The 17405-nt window shown below is 43.9% G+C and overlaps 2 protein-coding genes across 2 annotated transcripts; one reads left to right on the top strand and one right to left on the bottom strand.

Moving 5' to 3' along the window:
• Nucleotides 1-979: 979 nt before the first annotated feature.
• On the top strand, nt 980-7433 carry LOC124660754 (zinc finger BED domain-containing protein RICESLEEPER 3-like). The gene is made up of 8 exons (XM_047198573.1): nt 980-1229; nt 4338-4421; nt 4652-4698; nt 4803-4862; nt 5529-5651; nt 5772-6066; nt 6162-6779; nt 6838-7433. The coding sequence occupies exons 1-8, from the start codon at nt 980-982 to the stop codon at nt 7431-7433; spliced, it is 2073 nt and encodes a 690-aa protein (XP_047054529.1).
• Nucleotides 7434-10923: 3490 nt separating this feature from the next.
• LOC124660747 (plant UBX domain-containing protein 4-like) lies at nt 10924-15522 on the bottom strand. The gene is made up of 4 exons (XM_047198562.1): nt 14960-15522; nt 12536-12827; nt 11670-11762; nt 10924-11581 (listed from the first exon to the last, which is right to left on the bottom strand). The coding sequence occupies exons 1-4, from the start codon at nt 15520-15522 to the stop codon at nt 11195-11197; spliced, it is 1335 nt and encodes a 444-aa protein (XP_047054518.1). The 3' UTR covers nt 10924-11194.
• Nucleotides 15523-17405: the final 1883 nt, after the last annotated feature.

Raw genomic sequence — 17405 nt, 5'->3', positions numbered from 1 at the left:
AGGCAAATTAAGGTTCTCATGTAGTAATAAAGCTAGGTTATAAATGGCATTAGGGTTTTAGGATCCCACATGAAATTATGGGGTTAACACTTTGTTTTATAATGGAACTAGGGTTTCCTAGTTACTCTATAATTCTTGTATTAATAACTTCATTAATAAAGTTGAAGTTATTAATAACTTTGGAATTAAATAATATTGGATTTGTCCTTTTATTATTTTTAAAGAATTAATAATTAAAGTAATTATTAATAAGGATTTAAATCCTCCTATTAAGGATTTAATAAATTATAAGCAAAGGAAAATTAGTTTTATTATTTTCCTGATTTGCTTATTGGTTTTTATTAATTTTTGAAGTTTTTGTTAATTATTGAATTTTAATTAAATTTGGAATTAAAATTAAAGGTTTAAATAACAAGTGTTAGATAATTAAATTTTTATTGAAAAATAAAAATTCATTTTATATTTTTATTGGATAGAGTTTTCTTTTCTAAGAATTTTAATATCTCATTTATATTTTTCTGACTTAAATTGAATTTTCTAAATTTATTTGAAGTTGTAGCAATTTTCTGGAATAATTTTAAATGGATAACGATTTTGTTACCGTGGCGTAACCTAACTCTCGGTCACCGACCCGTGGGGTCGGGGCCACGTAGGTTGCCACGCCAGCGGCGACCGGTCAAGGTTGACCGTGACGAGTTGACCACGCCGACGTTTAAACGCCGGTGGTCATCCGGGGACGGCGCCGCCGATTTACGCGCCTCCCTGCATGCGTGTCTATGCTCTAACGAACCCTCTCGACAAGGCAAACCTTGTGGTGGTGTTGGTCTTTCGAGAAACGCACCGGAGCATCGCCGGAGATCATGTCCGCGGCGGCGCAGCCTCGGCCAAGTGTCTAAATGAAGCTACGGGTGGCCATTTGATGCAAATTATAGGGCTACGGGTGCGTATTCATACCCCGGTTCCGTTGAGGTGGTCGGCGATGATGATCGTGGTCGGAGACGAGCTCAATTGCTTGTACGCCGGAGATGAACTGCGAAAGGGAATCTCCAAATTGGCATCATTTACTGCTCCCCCGGATGCTATCTTCCTCCAAGATGCTCTACTCGACAAGGCGCATCTCCTGGACCTCCGCACGGTTGCTGGGGTGGCTCCAACCGTCGGGTTCTTCCTCGACTCCGGCGGCCGCAGGTGGAAATGGCGAGAGAAGGAGAGGTTCAGAGGACGATTGAGTGAGTGGAGAGGCACTAGGGTTCGCCGGGGAGTTTCAGAGAGTCTTTATAGCTCATGGCGCAGTTTAGAGCGTCAGCTCGACGGCGATGACTGGCCGGGATGAACAACAATGTCGGTGCATGAATCGGGCACGAATCTTGGCGATACAGGGTAAGGTGGACGCGAGAGAGGTTATGGGCAGCTCTGGCTTGGTCGATGGCGTCCGCGTTCGTCCTTATCGACGACGGTGAGGTGGCCGGCGAAGTCCTGCACGTCGTCTCGGTGGCGTTCATGCGAGGAGGAGAAAGAAGACGATGGCCTCGGCGAAACGGTATGCCGGGCCGACCCCGGGCCGATGCTCGCCGGGCCGCCGGTGGACCGTGGTCGCCGGGCCGCTCGCGGGCCGCGACGGCGAGTAAGGTCGAGGTAAGTTTTTCTTCTCTCTTTCCTTTTTTCTCGTTTTCATTTTCTCGTTTTATAATTCAATTTTTAATTCAGATTTGAATTCTTTTCTCGTTTTGCGAGTATTTGATAATTTGAATTTCATTAGGACTAAATAAAGGATCATTGTAGTACTCGGATTGTTTTTGAATGAGCATTTAATATATGTGAACCTTTATTGCAAATTTTAATTAAGCATGATTCATGCTCTCATTTTAATTTCCTTTTTCTTGTGTAATCAAATCTATTTTGAATTATTAGGGTTGATAATTTCTACTCTAAGTATTTTAGAATTTATCATTAGGGTTTGAGCTCTTAATTGAGAATTTAGTTCCCCGCATATGATTTTATGTGATCCTCTATTTATTAAGACCTTGTAGGTTTAATTATAGCCCTATCTCAAGGTTAGCATTATTATTGTTTTTTACTAGTACCTTGAAATACTTAGAGTAATTCTACTCTCATCATGGTTTGATCTTGATTAATAGGTTAAGTGGTTGGTCACCATACATATGGTTTCAATTATAAAGTGTAGCACAAGATTTTGCTTATGTTCGGGAATTGAAGCATAAGATTTATTTGATGTGCAAATCTATGGTTCCAATGCTATTTACCTAATGACACATGGGTTGAATCTTAATTGTGGTTTAGGTTTTATTTGTGATCACCCATGTGATATACAATCTAGGTTGAGTTATAATTCTAGGTTGTAGCTATGGGATGACACCATATTGCATGCTAGGGAAGGTGGTTGTTTACTTAACATTTTATGTTCTCCTCTAGTTACTATGATATTGAGAATTGGTTTTATCTTCTACCAATTGGCTTCTATTATTAACCTCAATTTATCATTTAAGTAACTACATTGGTTATAATTCTTTTTATAGTTAACTTTGGTCATATGGATGGATGGTTTCTCACTATATTAAGTATGGAGTTTGACTCTAAGGTTTTCTTAGGTTCTTTAATTTATGACTCATAGATATGGTAGGATTGTACTTATGATCACCAAGTGATTCACAAGTTAAAGTTGGGATAGAAGACTAGGGTTGCTTACCAGTTACCTCCCTATGATTTCATGTGATGAATGGTATCTATTGATCCTATTAGGGTTTAACTTACCCTCCCATACCTCAAGAGCATGATCATGGATTAGGCATGATCAACTTGTTCTTAATATCTCTACCTCAAGTTCTTAGGGTTTATGATCATCACCCAACTTATAATGATCAAGGTTGGACTTCCTAATGTATCATTGATGAATTTGGTTTCTCACTCCCATGATCAAGCTTTGTCTTGATCAACTAGGATATATCACTTCTATTTTACTTTCTTGAATAGAACTACTATGGTTGCCTCTTAAGTTTATATCCCAGGAGATTGCCCGAGATAATTACTTAGGGTTTTTCTCAAGGAATGATGGTTGGAATACATGGATGTATATCCAAGGTTTTAGCTTAAGATTTCCCATTGCTTCTCTAATAAATACTATAGAACTCTCACCTCTCTAGGTTTGATGTGTAATAATTTGGAATGGAGAAGAATATCTATCTCTCGGAGTGGAACTTCTTGTTATAATTCCAATGTTGAAGTGGATTGAATACCATGAGGTTTCATGGTAGGATCATGGATTAGTTTTAAGACATGGAGAAGATAGTCAAGAATGGTTTCTCCATTTTATTGTTACATGATTTCCAAATAGATGTATGTTCATATGTTATGGTAAGGATTACCATATTATGATATGTTATAAGATCAAGCAATTGATCATTGAGTAAAGTGTTGTTGTGTTGATTATTAGTTTCATTTGATCTAACCCCTTAGATCAAATCATCTCTACCCAAAACAGGTTTTAACAAAGGTCACACTGAGGTTTATAGCGCTTGACTTGATGAGCTACTACAATTCCACCAAGATCAAGTGAAACTTCGATTCATCGTGACTGTTTTACTTTAAAGCGCGAAAATTCCCCAGATTTTCTATGCATGAATGCAATGCACACATCTGTTTCCTCTATTTTTGTATCCCCATTACCTGGGATATTACAGTCCGCGCCACCACCGTCGCCACCATGGCTTCGCCCGGGGGGTTCTCCGGCGGCGGCGAGAGGGAGGGGGTGGAGGGGAGGAACACGCTTGTGGCCGGCGACGTGTTCACTTAACCTAGGGAAGGGGAGGAAGACGGATTCGGAGAAGTTGTGACAAGCCCCTCTTAGTCCTAACGAAATGATAACAGCTGGTGTCTTCGTTGAAAAAACTGAAGAACATAATATACATGAAAGTAAAAAAATATTGTTCAGGCTAACGTTTATAATGGGCGAAAGCGGGCTACACCGACGAGACTGTCATCGTCCACGACAGTTCCAAGCACAATCTAAGTGAGTGGTCTCTTTCACACTCTGAATGCCCAAATAGTAGGTACACTATCCGATTAACTATTAATTCGGTGTAACATTCGGAAACCGGTAGTCAAACACAAGACTGGATCACGTCGAGCCCAGAAAGTTAGCCGGAAATCGTGACGTGCTACCAAACTGAATAATGTTCTCAGCAGAACAGCAGTCTCCCTGTTATAAGGAAAAGCAGAACAACAGTCTCCCTTTAAGGAAAGGCAGCACACCAACTGGGACGGCACAGAAAACAAACTGTCGGATTAGATCTGTGACTGTGTTTGTGTTAGTGTAACAGTCCTCGACAGCCCTCTGAAAAATCGCGCTAATCAGATCAAATTGACAGGAGAAGCTTCCAAACTGAAATATGCTCCTCCCACCCGTGAGCTTCAGAGCATCAAAGATTCAAAGCACTCCCACCCGTGACAAGTAGGTTCGACCCACTCCTAGGCAGGTAGTTCGCCCCAAATCTAGAAGTGAGTTTTTTTTTAGATAGAAGGCTTGAAAGAAGCCCGATTTTAAATTAACGAAGTGGTTAGGAGATACACCAACGGTTACAACACACACCCGCGTAGAGCCCACACCAAAACCAACAAAACACAATACAAAAAGGCACGTTGGAGCACCAGCTTGATCTTGAGAAGAAGAGACGGAAAAAGGTATCCGATTTTTCATCTTGACCTTGATATCCTCGTCCTAGAAGCACGCATTCTGGATGCTTACTAAGATTTTGACCGTGACCTTGACCTTGTTTCTTGATTAGCCGGATGGCAAGAAGCTCAAGCAGGTGGTGAAGGGAAATAGTCGTGACACCGTTGTTCAGGTACTCGCCAATGAGGCCATGATCTTGTTATACATGTGAAATTGTTCCACAAATTTGGGGAGCTAAAAGCGATTTGATTACTGTGAAATTGTTGCCCATGTCTTTCTCAAACGAAACTGCTTTACATGGTAGGTGCAGCAGAAGGACAACTAGTTATTATGCATAATGTATTGACTTATTCGTTCCATGACACCTTAGTGCTAATAGTGCACAGACTAATTTAGTCATGTTGCTTCAGAAAGATTGAACTATGCCATAACAGCAGCTTCAGAAGTACTTGTGAAACCACGACACCACTTCTTGTTTCAAAAAAAAAAAAACACCAGGGGTACTTCAGAAACACCACATTTCACTTTCTGAAACTAACGTTTAACTTTTTTTTTCTTTCAAAAAGAGGCAGTGATGTAGTATGCTTTATGGTTACTGCTTTTTCATTATTCTTTGGCAGACATGTCAAGCCAACCGTGCAAGTGTGTAATATGAAGCTTGTGTAACCAAATAGATTTCAGTCCTGTTGGCTTGCTTCCACCAAACTGTCTGAAATGCGTTAAATCGGAAGTAGTTGAACCCTGGCTTTTGGAACTGAAGGTCATTTTCCATAATGAAACCCTGTGATATCCACATCCTAACAAGTTTCTTTTAAAAAAAATCCATTCTTAACTGCAGGAGTCCGGTGAGGCCTGTGAGGAGCCGCAGCGGTCCAGAGATGTCCATGGGGGCAAAAGGTCACTATCTCGTGCAAGTGAAAGCTCAAGAGCAGCAAAGGTTGCGAGAACTATTGATTCAAAAGTAAGTTCTTGGTCTTGCTGGTACTGACCTTGAGATTGCTAATGTAGTTCACTATGAAAATTCTATTCTGCTAGTTCCTCCCATGAGATTGCAATCATAGTCAAATTGTTCTAAATGCAGGTTGTCATGACCCAATTGAAGACCAAAATGAAAGGAAGAAAATTGCCTCCAATTATTTCGGGGTCTCCTATGTTGAATCTGATTGCAAGAAAGAAAGCACAAACATCCGGAAGGTCACCAAACCAGCTTGTAAGGTCTCCAAGGTCCACTGGGACTTTGAAATCCCCGTCTTTGGATGCTCTCTCGCCTGTTTCTGTACATGCTACTCCAGCTTCTTTGCATGCTCTTTCGCCTATTCCTGGACATGGTGCTCCATCCACTATGCGCGATCGTCTTTTTCCTGCTCCTACCCACGGTAAGTTCGACGCATGACATGGTTGTAACATGGTTGCATGCAAGTATGTTGATTTCCTGCCCATTTCCTCACATTTGAAACTTTCATACTTGTAGGATCCAAGCGCAGACCACGCAAGTTGACCTCTATCATTTGGAGTGAGCCAATATATATTGATGGATTTCTGATGCAAGGCCAGTGCAACTATTGCAACAATATATTTCCAGCCTCTAAGGTCTCAGGTACTAGTCAACTTGCTAGACACCTCAAGGTATGTGAGGTCAAATGTTCAATGGATGGGTTGGTGCAACAAATGAAAAATTCTGATGAAATAGACCCTGATTGGAAATTTGATCAAGAAATCGCAAGGAGTGAGCTTGTCAAGTTAGTTGTCTTACATGGTCTGCCTTTCTCATTCGTCGAGTATGTTGGCTTTAGAAAATTTTGTGCAGTAGTAAATCCCTGGTTTAAACCAATCAGTAGAATAACAATTCAAAATGATTGCATAGAAGCTTACCATCAGTATAGAAGTTACAATGAAACTTTCTTCAAGAATTGCAATCATAGAGTATCACTAACTGGCGATATGTGGACCTCAAACCAGAAACTTGGGTATCTCTGTATCACGTGTCACTGGATTGATAAGAACTGGAAAGTTAAGCATCGAATCATAAGATTCTGTCTAGTTGAAACACCCCATGATATTTGGTCCTTCAAACCAGGAATGGCAGATGGTTGTAGATATTTGTCGGCTTCTAAAAGTATTCTGCCATGCGACCAATATCATTTCAGGCTCAGACTACCCAACCTCAAATCTCTATTTCCTCGAAATCTGGAGCGTGAAAGTTGTATTAGATGAACAAGAAAAGAGCAGCAACGCTACAATAAGAATCATGGTGAGAGAAATGAAAAAGAAGTTTCATAAGTACTTCATGGAGTCATATTTGACAAATTGCATACCAGTGGTTCTCGACCCAAGGTTTAAAATGGAGCTTGTCGAGTTTCGATTGAAAAAATACTTTGGAGTTGGTGCAGATAAACATATCCTAGAAGTAAAGGAAGCTATCGCTGCCTTGTTTCTCGCATATGCAGCTGAAGTTGAAGACCTCAATAGCATGTCACAAGAGCAAAGTGGCGAGGAAACTGGTTTGGCTGATGATGCCCTTTCAGATTTTGATGAACATATCAAGCTTAAGAAAGCTAATAGCTGCAACGAGCTGCAACGCTACCTAGAAGAAGACTTTCATCCCCGTACACCCGATTTCGACATTTTGAAATGGTGGGCTGTGAACTCTCCAAGGTATCCAGTACTTGGCAACATTGCCCGGCTGTACCAGCTTCGACCGTTGCCTCTGAGTCTGCGTTTAGCACGTGCGGAAGAGTTATAACTGATCACAGAACTAGCCTTGGAGCCGAAAGTGTTGAAGCATTGATGTGTTTTGGGGATTGGATTAGGCGTGGTGGTAAGCATTTCTTTTAGCGTCTACTCTATTTCGTAAATATGCTAATATATTTGGTTAATATGTATCATCTGGCTTATTTTGATTATAATTGTTGCAGAACCTTCTTGCGAAGAAAGCAAACCTCATGAGGTTTCGTGATTGTTCCAGGTAAACAAGTAGACATCTGTATAGCAAGTGGTCTCTTTCATACAGAGATGTGTGGTCTCATTATGACCTTTTTTATAAATCAGTTCGTTTCATTTTGTGTTAAGATGCAGAACATTCATAATAGACATCTTTTTGGTTTACTATGTTGTATGTACATAAAGCGAGATAGGCTGTAGTAAATCATTTTGACACAACAATAATATTAAGCAGGCACTCTTATTGGTACACTGTCTTATTGGATTAGACGTGGTACATGAGGCAAGTAGTGTTCATTTGCTTTTGAAGTGTATTTGAGCTGGAGCAAGTAGTGTTCATCTCAGAGTTGTACATGAGGCAAGTATATTTTACAAAGCTTACTGGGTAAACATAATGTCCATCACACATCTTATTTTTAGACAGTAGGCAGCCTCAGGCAGAACATTTTCAGGTTCTGTGAAGCATGTTTGTGAATCACCAATACAGAATATTTTTTTAATGCAGTGGTAATTGATTATGTCCATCAAGATACAATTATTCACATGCTTTAATTTGTGGTCAGAGTATGACTTGCTACATGAGTTCTCCCATGTTAATTTGTGGTCACTCCAGATTAATGGCTTGTAGTAACTCTCATATTTTTGTACTTACGTTTCAGCAAGAAAGGATGGAAAGGTTGCCAGAGATGAAGAAAATGCAAGCAGATCTCATGGTCCAAGCCAAAGAGAGTGAATGAAGATCATCCTAGTGTATCAGGATCCTAGTGTAATATTTTGGAGACCAGGGATTTAATAAACTTGGGATTTGCTGATGCACTCATATTCCTGTGATGCACGTACTGTTGATTAACTAAGCTCCGGATCATTGGTTATGACTTGTGAAGTGTTGTTTTGAACTGCTTATACATATTTTGTAATGGATTTTCTTATTTGTTAGCTTATGACAATTGTCACTTAAACTGTGGATCTGTGGTGTTAAAGTTAACCTCTTAATTTATGCTCAGGTTACATTATGTCCTGTCTACTTTTTTTTTCTCATAAAAATTCTTTGTGAGGAGAAAAAATCCATGCAATTAAATCTATCGCTATGTTGTTTTTGGGCATCAATCTGTCATTTTTGTCGTTCACAGAGTTTCGAGCTAGTGTTATTTGCGTCTTGGAACAGATCGATCGAGAGAATAAAAAAAATGACAAAACGGCCGGGCACGTGCAATCTTAGCTAGCAGCACACTCCTTGCTAATTGTTACGGAGCGGAGGCAGGGCGAGCGACGGGAGCGGGCAGGCGGGCGGCCGGCTTATGCTAACGGTATTATACGAACGGGCTGTATCGTTCCGTTTAGCTTGCCCGCAACGAGGCCACCAAGAGGAGATGTTTGAGGCGGAGGAGAGGATTCCATCAAATTGAATCGGTGGATCAACATTGGGATGCCTTCAACAAGGCAACAACACTCGTAGGTGACGCCGTTACCGGCATTGGCCAAGGCCAAGCGCAGCTTTTTCCGAGATCCAACCCAATCCACAATCCACTCGTCGTCGCGAGGACGCATAGCGGACATAGCATAAATCACTACCACGCCACTTACCAAAGACGCACTATGTTCTAGCCCCAACTAGAATCACCCGCAGGGTGAGCGCAAGAGCTGGCTGGCTAGACCCGGATCCAAACGCCACCAACGAAGCTAGATCGGCAACACCATGACATCCTTACCATCCCCAACACGCCAACACATGCATTAGCGCTACCCCGATGGTCGGAGGGGAAGCCACAGCGGTGAAAGCAATTGCAACATATAGCGTGCTGCCTACCCTGACGAGCACGCGCCGGCCTAGGGACCCAATCCTGGAAAGGACGACTAGGACATTGACGTCAGAATGCCAGAAGCCCCCTGAAAACCAACAGGGGTTCCGACAAGAACGAGCGGACAAATCAACATATCCAGGCCCAACCGACCCAAAACTAGCACAAACACACGCAACATTGAATGTGAGGTAGCGAAGGGTGACCAACAGCGAGCGCAGAGCACCGCACCCACCAACTAGCCTTGGATCTCCCGGATCCCGTCCGAGTCCACAAGGCCTAGATCTAGGCCCTCATTCCAAGATCTAGCCATAACCCGCGCGCACACCCACATCTGCTAGCGGCCAGAAGCCGCCGCATCCGCTAGAATAGCCGCCTATCAGGAGGGCAGAACGGTTAGGCCCTGCCAGGCCAATATCTGAGCCCACAATCCCAGATCCGGTCGAACCAAAGCCAGCCAAGCTATCGATCGCCGGCAGCTAGGGCAACGCCCCGCGAGGCGCACCGCCATGACCGAGGGCCACGGCGCCTGGAGTCGGCACCGTGGAGCTTCTCCACCACACGGATGGAACCCGCCCCGTCGGGCCATAACATCACGCGGGAGGAGGAAACCGCCGCCACCAGCACAGCCCAAGCTTTGCCCGTCGGTTCCTGCCAGCAGCGGGGGCGGGAAAGGGTTGGGGCAGGGTGGGGCTGTGGCCTTGCATTTTAAAACGGAGGGAGTATGGAAAATATATGACGGAACTTATTTTCGTCCGTATCCACCCACTTTTCATCTCTGATCTGGGCCGATGCCTACAGCGATCCCCTAAAGCAAATCGTTCGACTCGAGACTCCAATAATCAGCAACCATGCATGCAAAGGTAGCGAGCCATCCCCACGGTGACAGGCGCTCAGTGGTGTCACGTTCCGGTTCCGGCCGATCATTAGCATGTACAGTAAATATTTACAGCTAGAATCGCACTAATCTGGTTTGTCGGCGAGCTCGAGCCTCTCATGCGCCGTGTCGTCCTGTCGGCTAGTACAGACGGGCTTGTCACGGCCGACGCTAATAATCGTGGGACCATATGATTATATGAATCCATGATGCGATCTTGCGTAGTACGGGCAGCCGAATCGTTGGGTTTTCTGGAGCTAGGAGTACAGCACGGCAGGCAGATGAACCTACCTACTTGCTGTTGAATGGCAGGACCAGCCAGCTTTGATTGAGATAATTCCTGTCTTGCTGTTGATCACTCCTCATTTACAAGGACAGAAAACCGAGCCATGGCGCGCCCACGCCCCCAACATTGCTAGACAATGTTTAAAACTTGGGTTTCTTAACGAAATTCAAGCTGTACAGTGAAATCCGGACGGAAGAGTACGCGTATAAGTCGACTCAGTTTGGTTGCATATTGCAATCAGCATCAGGACATCTGTTCGACGAAAAACGCAGATATGCATGAATAATGAGCACCCGCTGTAGCTAACCTTCGCACACTACCAAAGAGGTCGTTAGATACGAACAAAAGGACTATAACAGACAGACGAAACGTGATGTGGACTGGAGTGGACGCACAAGTATACTTACCCTATAGATGAACAAGATGGATGTACCCAGATCTCGCTGATTTACAATCTTAATACCTAAAACGCAGCTGAGTGAAGCAAGCCATGGTAGGCTCAAGCTAAATTCGAGAGAACTTGAGAGACAAAAGGACAAGGAAATTCACAGACTTCAGATGGCTAGTGTGTGTTCGGTGAAGAGGGCCAACAACCTGTTGAGCTAGACTCTCTGAATGATCACCGAGTTGGCCACACCGGCTTCCTCAATGGTCTTGGTCGCATCATCAAGTGGCTTAGGGGGGAACCCGGCCTGCAATGTGTAGTCACTGGCTTCTCCTGGCCTTGTTGCATCAACGAATGCCCGCACATCACTGATCGTGTGGCTTGTGTTAAAGCGTGCAACCACACGGCTGCCATCTGCAAACCTGATCTGTAGAGAGGTTGATGGCAAAGAATCATCCACTGTGACTGTCTTGGTCGTAGTGGTGGCAGTCGCTGCACTAGAAGTAGCAGCTGAAGAAGTAACAGCCGAAGGAGCAGAGTTTTCAGAAGGTGTTGCCAGAGATCTGCCCCCTCCTTGAAATGGAGCAGCACGCTTCACTGGCTCCTGTACCAACACATTTGATTGAGATTGTCAAGACAAGCATTTATGGAACATATGAAGCACTACAGAGAATTAGTCTAAAGATACTTACAGGACACTTTTCTTCCTTGCGGACAATATTTACTTGCACCCTTGACCTCCCATCAGCAAGAAGCTCAGTTGGGCATTCATTATTCTTGATGCTCTAGGGAAAGGAAAAGTACATTCGATTAAGCAAAAGCAGATATAGCATCAGGTCAACAGTAATATATGATGGAAGAAAAGAACAAAAGCATATTTAGGCTTGTAACACATTTCACAATACAGTTGAACAGAAAATCAACAGTACAAAAATAAATGTAACACTAAACAAAGAAGTTTCGACAAAACATACTCCCTCCGATACAAATTAATTGACTCCACTTTGTCTAGATACGGATGTAGCTAGATGCGTTTGTTGACTAGATGCATCCATATCTAGACAAAGTGGAGTCGATTGAGGGAGTAGCATATTTAGCTATTTGTTCTTTTTTTTTTCCATTCTCCGTACAACATTAAGAGTTCAGAATGCCTGTACTGAACAAGCTGCTGCAGTACAATGATATTTTGCTGTAGGGCTGCAGATCAAGCTCTAGGACAGAAAATATAAGTTCCCTATTCGTGAAATAAAATTGGCCAGCAACTAACACATTCATTATCCCTACCTTATATTTATTTAATTGGAACCATCCCAAAAATAAGACTTAAGTTGTGAGATGCCATCATGGAAGCTAGCTGAGTTCTAAAAAAAATACCAGCTAAGAAACATTGACGTCTATCAAAAGCCAAAAGAGATCATTTCACATCCAAATGATTTATTCACTTAGGAATCATTTCAATTAACCATTCTGGGTAAAAGCAAACATATGCCACTTCAGAAGTCAGATATGACAAGCAGAAATACATATACGCTCAGTTGCACATGGCAGAACTGTTTACCTTTAAAAAGGACGCATGCTCTGGGTCATCAAAACTTCTGAGTGGACCATCATCTACTGTGAACCCATTGCTCCAGAAGTAGATGTTGTGAACAATTTCTTCTGGTGGCTGCGGTGCGTCAGGCTGTAAAGCTTCACCTGTTAGAAGTCTGCTAGTCCCAGGGAAGCTCCTTGAGCTAGAAGATTGCCGGCGAGCTGGGGCTGGCACTAGCTTAGCTCCCTTCTTCTGAGCTTGTTTAAAAATCTCTTCCCCAACATTTTTGCGTTTCGAGCGGTCCCTAACAACCATTCCACTGAAAATTAATACAAATGAAACAAGCATTTAGAGGTAGAAAAAGGTGCACATTATACAATTCACAAGGGCCTTCAGCGTAAAATGTATGCACCTATTGAAATCTCACCTTACATACCATGCTATCACTGATATTATAATTTCTACATATATGTACGATGGAAATACGATTCCAAGGTCAGTTTCCTTGCTAGTTCAGGGATGAGGGAAGTGGCAAGCTAATCCAAACAGTGCCCAAGTAAGGCCAATGTAAACAAAAAGATATTCTATGTTCCATCTTAATTGGCTTTAAGCATGCAGCTTGAGATTTTGGGTGCTTGCTAGATATGTTTTTCAAAGGCCATGGATGATTTCCTGTTTAAGTTTTTCTGCAGGTTCGTGCTAGAGAATAGAATACAGCCAAACTAGTGAGATCAATGCCCAGGGAGAAGCAGCATCAAAATAGTCCAAACATAGTTTCTCGCAAACAGTTTATTTATGAACAGAATAGGATAGGTGAAATCGACAGTAATCTTTTTTATCATATGGGATCATTTTTTTTCTATGCCGCTAAGCTCAACTGTGCAAGTCATTGCCAGAATAAACCAACAGCAACAGGTGTTGCCTCTCCTATGATCTCACATGGCCAGACAAGACATCCTTGTTGACCACCCATGGTATTTTCTTCTTTCTATTGGTTTTATCTGTGGGACCCTAGTTGGCCTATGATGACAATGTAAGAAACACGGTGATAGAACTTCGTATACTATGTGCACACAACCAGTTATCTCTGGTTCTTCTTAGTAATGCACATTGCAATGTATGGAAATGTTATTCTCCCAATAGTGCACCAGTCAGAAAACCATTAAGTACACGCTAAAGTTTCTAGCTAGTCAAGTGCATAAACAAGTCCCGCAACAACCAGGTTCCATTCCACCAGACTCTATAGATTGGCTGATTGAATAATCAACATGAACCAGTCTAAACGCATGCCATACTTTATGTTTTGCTAAAATGGGAGAGACGATAAAATATGGCCTTAAATATCTTGTCTAACCAAATCAAGTTTAGCATGCTAACTAACCAGTAAGAAAAATAAAATGGCAAGGTAAACAAAGAGTTACTGGGGCTCAGGCATTGCCTTGCATTCTTGTTGACATCAGTAACTAGCAGGCACCCTAACTATATCCTGGAGATCCATCTCTGACAATGAATCAACAGGGCAACCATCCCGAACTCTACATCTCACGATTATTTCATAGTTACACACGGGCCTTACTATCAGAACATTATGAGCATATCATATTATTATATTAGGAAGAACTAATCCTCAATTCTGGAAAGTAGCCTAGCAAGTAACGACTGATATCAGACACTTTGGCCATGCTATAACTCAAGAAGTCTACAGCACATGTATCATAAGAAGAACAGATTGGTATTTAGGAAGACAGCTACGAACCATAAAGTCAAACCAGCAACTGTAAAATTTAAGCTGCTTGTAACCAAAATCTTAAATGTTGGACGCCTACCAAATAAATTGGTCCTCACATGTTCCTAGCCATAGAGTTTCACTTAACGGTATGCTGTGCAGATACAGGCAATTCTTTTAAGAGCTTTCTTGTCAATGATTAAAATCCACAATCAAATCACGAGCCTCTAGAAATGTCACCTTGACAAACACAAAACTGCAATGCCATATGAGTATACACAAACGGACACATCTCTAGGCTATGCACGGACGTCACATAAATATTGCAATGATTAGATCAACAATTGTGGCTACTACTAATACCAAGAAATAGATCAGGCCGTCTAGAAGAGCACTGTTCAACTCTCATAACATCCAACGTTTAACCCCTGTACAGACTCCATTATTGTGCTCAGACCTGGGGCTTTAGGCGTTTGCCAAAACAATGTTAGCAGAACCGGACGCCATCCAGAAATTCACAATAGTAGATACTAGCTAAACATGAAAGCACCCAGTATTTTAATACGACTGGCAACAGCTCCCATCACACCAAAATTCCAGCAGCCCCTCAAATCTCCTGGATCACAGAACTGGGCCAATCTAAAACCCTAGAAATGGGCGCCTCTACGATCTAGCCAGAAGTGAAGCGAGCGGATCGCAAGCCCTGAAAAACGAGTAGCACTGACCTCTTCTCGCCGCCGGTGTAGAGCTCGGGCGGCGGCGCCCACTCGTCGTCATCCTCGTCCTCGTCCCCGTCCGACTCCGCGGCGCCCTTGCCACCGCCGCCGAGATCGGAGAGCGTCCTCACGTTCCGCGTCCCACTCGCGGTCCCGTTCCCTCCGGGCGCTCCGTGGCTGCTCTTCCGCCTCTTCGCGGGCCTCCTCCTCTCATCCGCCGCAGCGGCGAGGGCGTCGTCCTCGTCCTCCTCGCCGCCGGCCACGTAGTCCTCGTCGTCCTCGTCCTTGTCCTCGCCGCCGTGGACGTAGTCCTCGTCCTCGGAGTCGGCGGCGTCGTTGGCGGCCGGGGGCGAGGGCAGGGGCGCCGGATCGGGCCCATCGGCGTCGGCGTCGGCCTCGGAGGAGTCGTAGAAGGAGCGGACGGCGGACTCGAGGGCCCAGTTGTGGCCCTCGAGGAAGAAGGCGGCCTCGGCGGGGGTCGCGGAGGTGACGGCGCAGAAGGAGTCCACCAGCGACTGCGCCTCCGCGGCCGGCGGCGGCGCGGCGTGGGCGGCGTCTCCGGCGGCGGCCATCTCGGCTGCGGCGGCCGCGTCGTCTGGCTCGTGGGGGTTTGGGGGAAGCCCTCTCTCTCTCGTTTGCCTTCGGCGTTTGGGCCGTGACGGTGGGAATGGCTCGCGTCTCGTGGCGTGGGTCAGAAGAAAAGATCGTGAGCCGATAGAGTTCAGTTTTGCGGCTTCGGGGTTTTATTTGGGCTTGGAGGTTGGGCAGATAATGGGCTAAATAAGATCGAAATGGCCCATAATCAGAGCAGAGCCAGTCAACCAGGCCTTAACAACAGCTTTTGCGCCCTAAAGTTGGACATGAAGAATGCTTACGATGAAGAGGTATCTTTCTCGGTTATGTTTAATGGAACCAGATTGGAGGGTTTCGAACCATCCAAGAGGTATACGACAAGGTGAACCTATCTCACCCTATCTATTCTTATTGGCAACGGAGGGCCTTTCGTGCCTTTTAAAATTTGATGATAATTCATCTCATATGGATGGCATCAAAGTGGCTACATCGGCCACCAGTTAACCACTTGCTGTTTGCGGATGATAGCTAGCCTGCTGTTTTTTAAGGGTAGTAGTGAGGGAGCGGAGGAGTTGTCTATCTTGTTGGAAAAATATTATCGTGCATCTGGCCAGAGGATAAACATGGAGAAATCATATATTTATTTCACAAAAGGGTGCCCATAGAACTTGGATGTCAACAATGAAGCTCTCAATGAAAGGTACTTGAGGATCCCCATAGATGTGGGGACTTCGAGGTTTGGCACTTTCAAGTTTCTTAAAGATAGAGTTTGGGGCAAGGTTAAAGGATGGCTGGAGAAAATTTTGTCCGCAGGAGGAAAGGAAGTGCTAATCAAGTCTGTAGGACATGATATCCCTGTTTTTTCCATGTCGTTCATTTACCCCGTGGTCTCTGTGAGCGCATAAACTATCTGATCCGGCAATTTTGGTGGGGTAGTAAAGATGGAAAAAGGAAGGCGTGCTGGGTCTCCTGGGAAGTGATGACTAGACCGAAATTTCTCGGCCGTCTTGGTTTTAAAGATTTGGAGATTTTTGATTTGTGTATTCCTGCTCGCCAGGCATAGAGGATATTACATGAGCCAAATTCTTTGAGCGCCAGAATCTTAAAGGCATTATACTTTTTGAACACTTCATTTCTTGATACTGAATTAGGTCCTCACACATCACAGATATGGCGATCCATCATGGATGGAAGAGAGATATTAAAACAAGGCATTGTCAGGAGGATTGGTGATGGGTGGAGCACTAAAATTTGGACAGACAACTGGCTTCCACGCCATGATATATTACGACCAATTGTCTCATTATTGGCAGATCCACCTCTTTTGGTCTCTGGACTGATTAATTCTTCTTCAGCCTCATGGAAGGAGGATTTAGTGCGCCAATGCTTTCTCCCTGTGGATGTTGAGACTATCCTAAGTATCCCTCTATGCACTAGGCGACGGGCGGATTTCTGGGCTTGGAATTATGAAACAAAGGGGTCCTTCACGGTCAGATCGGCCTATCGATTGATTGTCAACAAGAAGATCAGCAGAGAAGACTACTACGAGGGTAACGCTGGATCATCGAATAACGAGGTGGAGCAGAAAATTTGGAGCTCGTTGAACACGAAGGTGCCATCAAAAATTCGTGTGTTCTTGTGGAGGATGGCTTGCCAGTCTCTCCCAACTTCTGATTTGCTAGAACACCGGAACATGTCCAGGACATCCACATGCCCGCTTTGCGGAGCTGTGAATTCATGGCGACATTCATTAATCGACTGCAACATGGCACGAAGCGTCTAGGCATTATCTGATAATATGATGGTTGCGCACCTGTTGTCTTGTGAGGAAGGCAATGCGAAGAACTAGCTTTTTCATATGATAGAGACATTACCTCATGAT

Source organism: Lolium rigidum, chromosome 1 (assembly GCF_022539505.1).
Source record: "Lolium rigidum isolate FL_2022 chromosome 1, APGP_CSIRO_Lrig_0.1, whole genome shotgun sequence".
Classification (NCBI taxonomy): domain Eukaryota; kingdom Viridiplantae; phylum Streptophyta; class Magnoliopsida; order Poales; family Poaceae; genus Lolium; species Lolium rigidum.
Note: the sequence above shows the minus strand (reverse complement) of the source record. Positions and strands in the feature narration are given on the sequence as shown.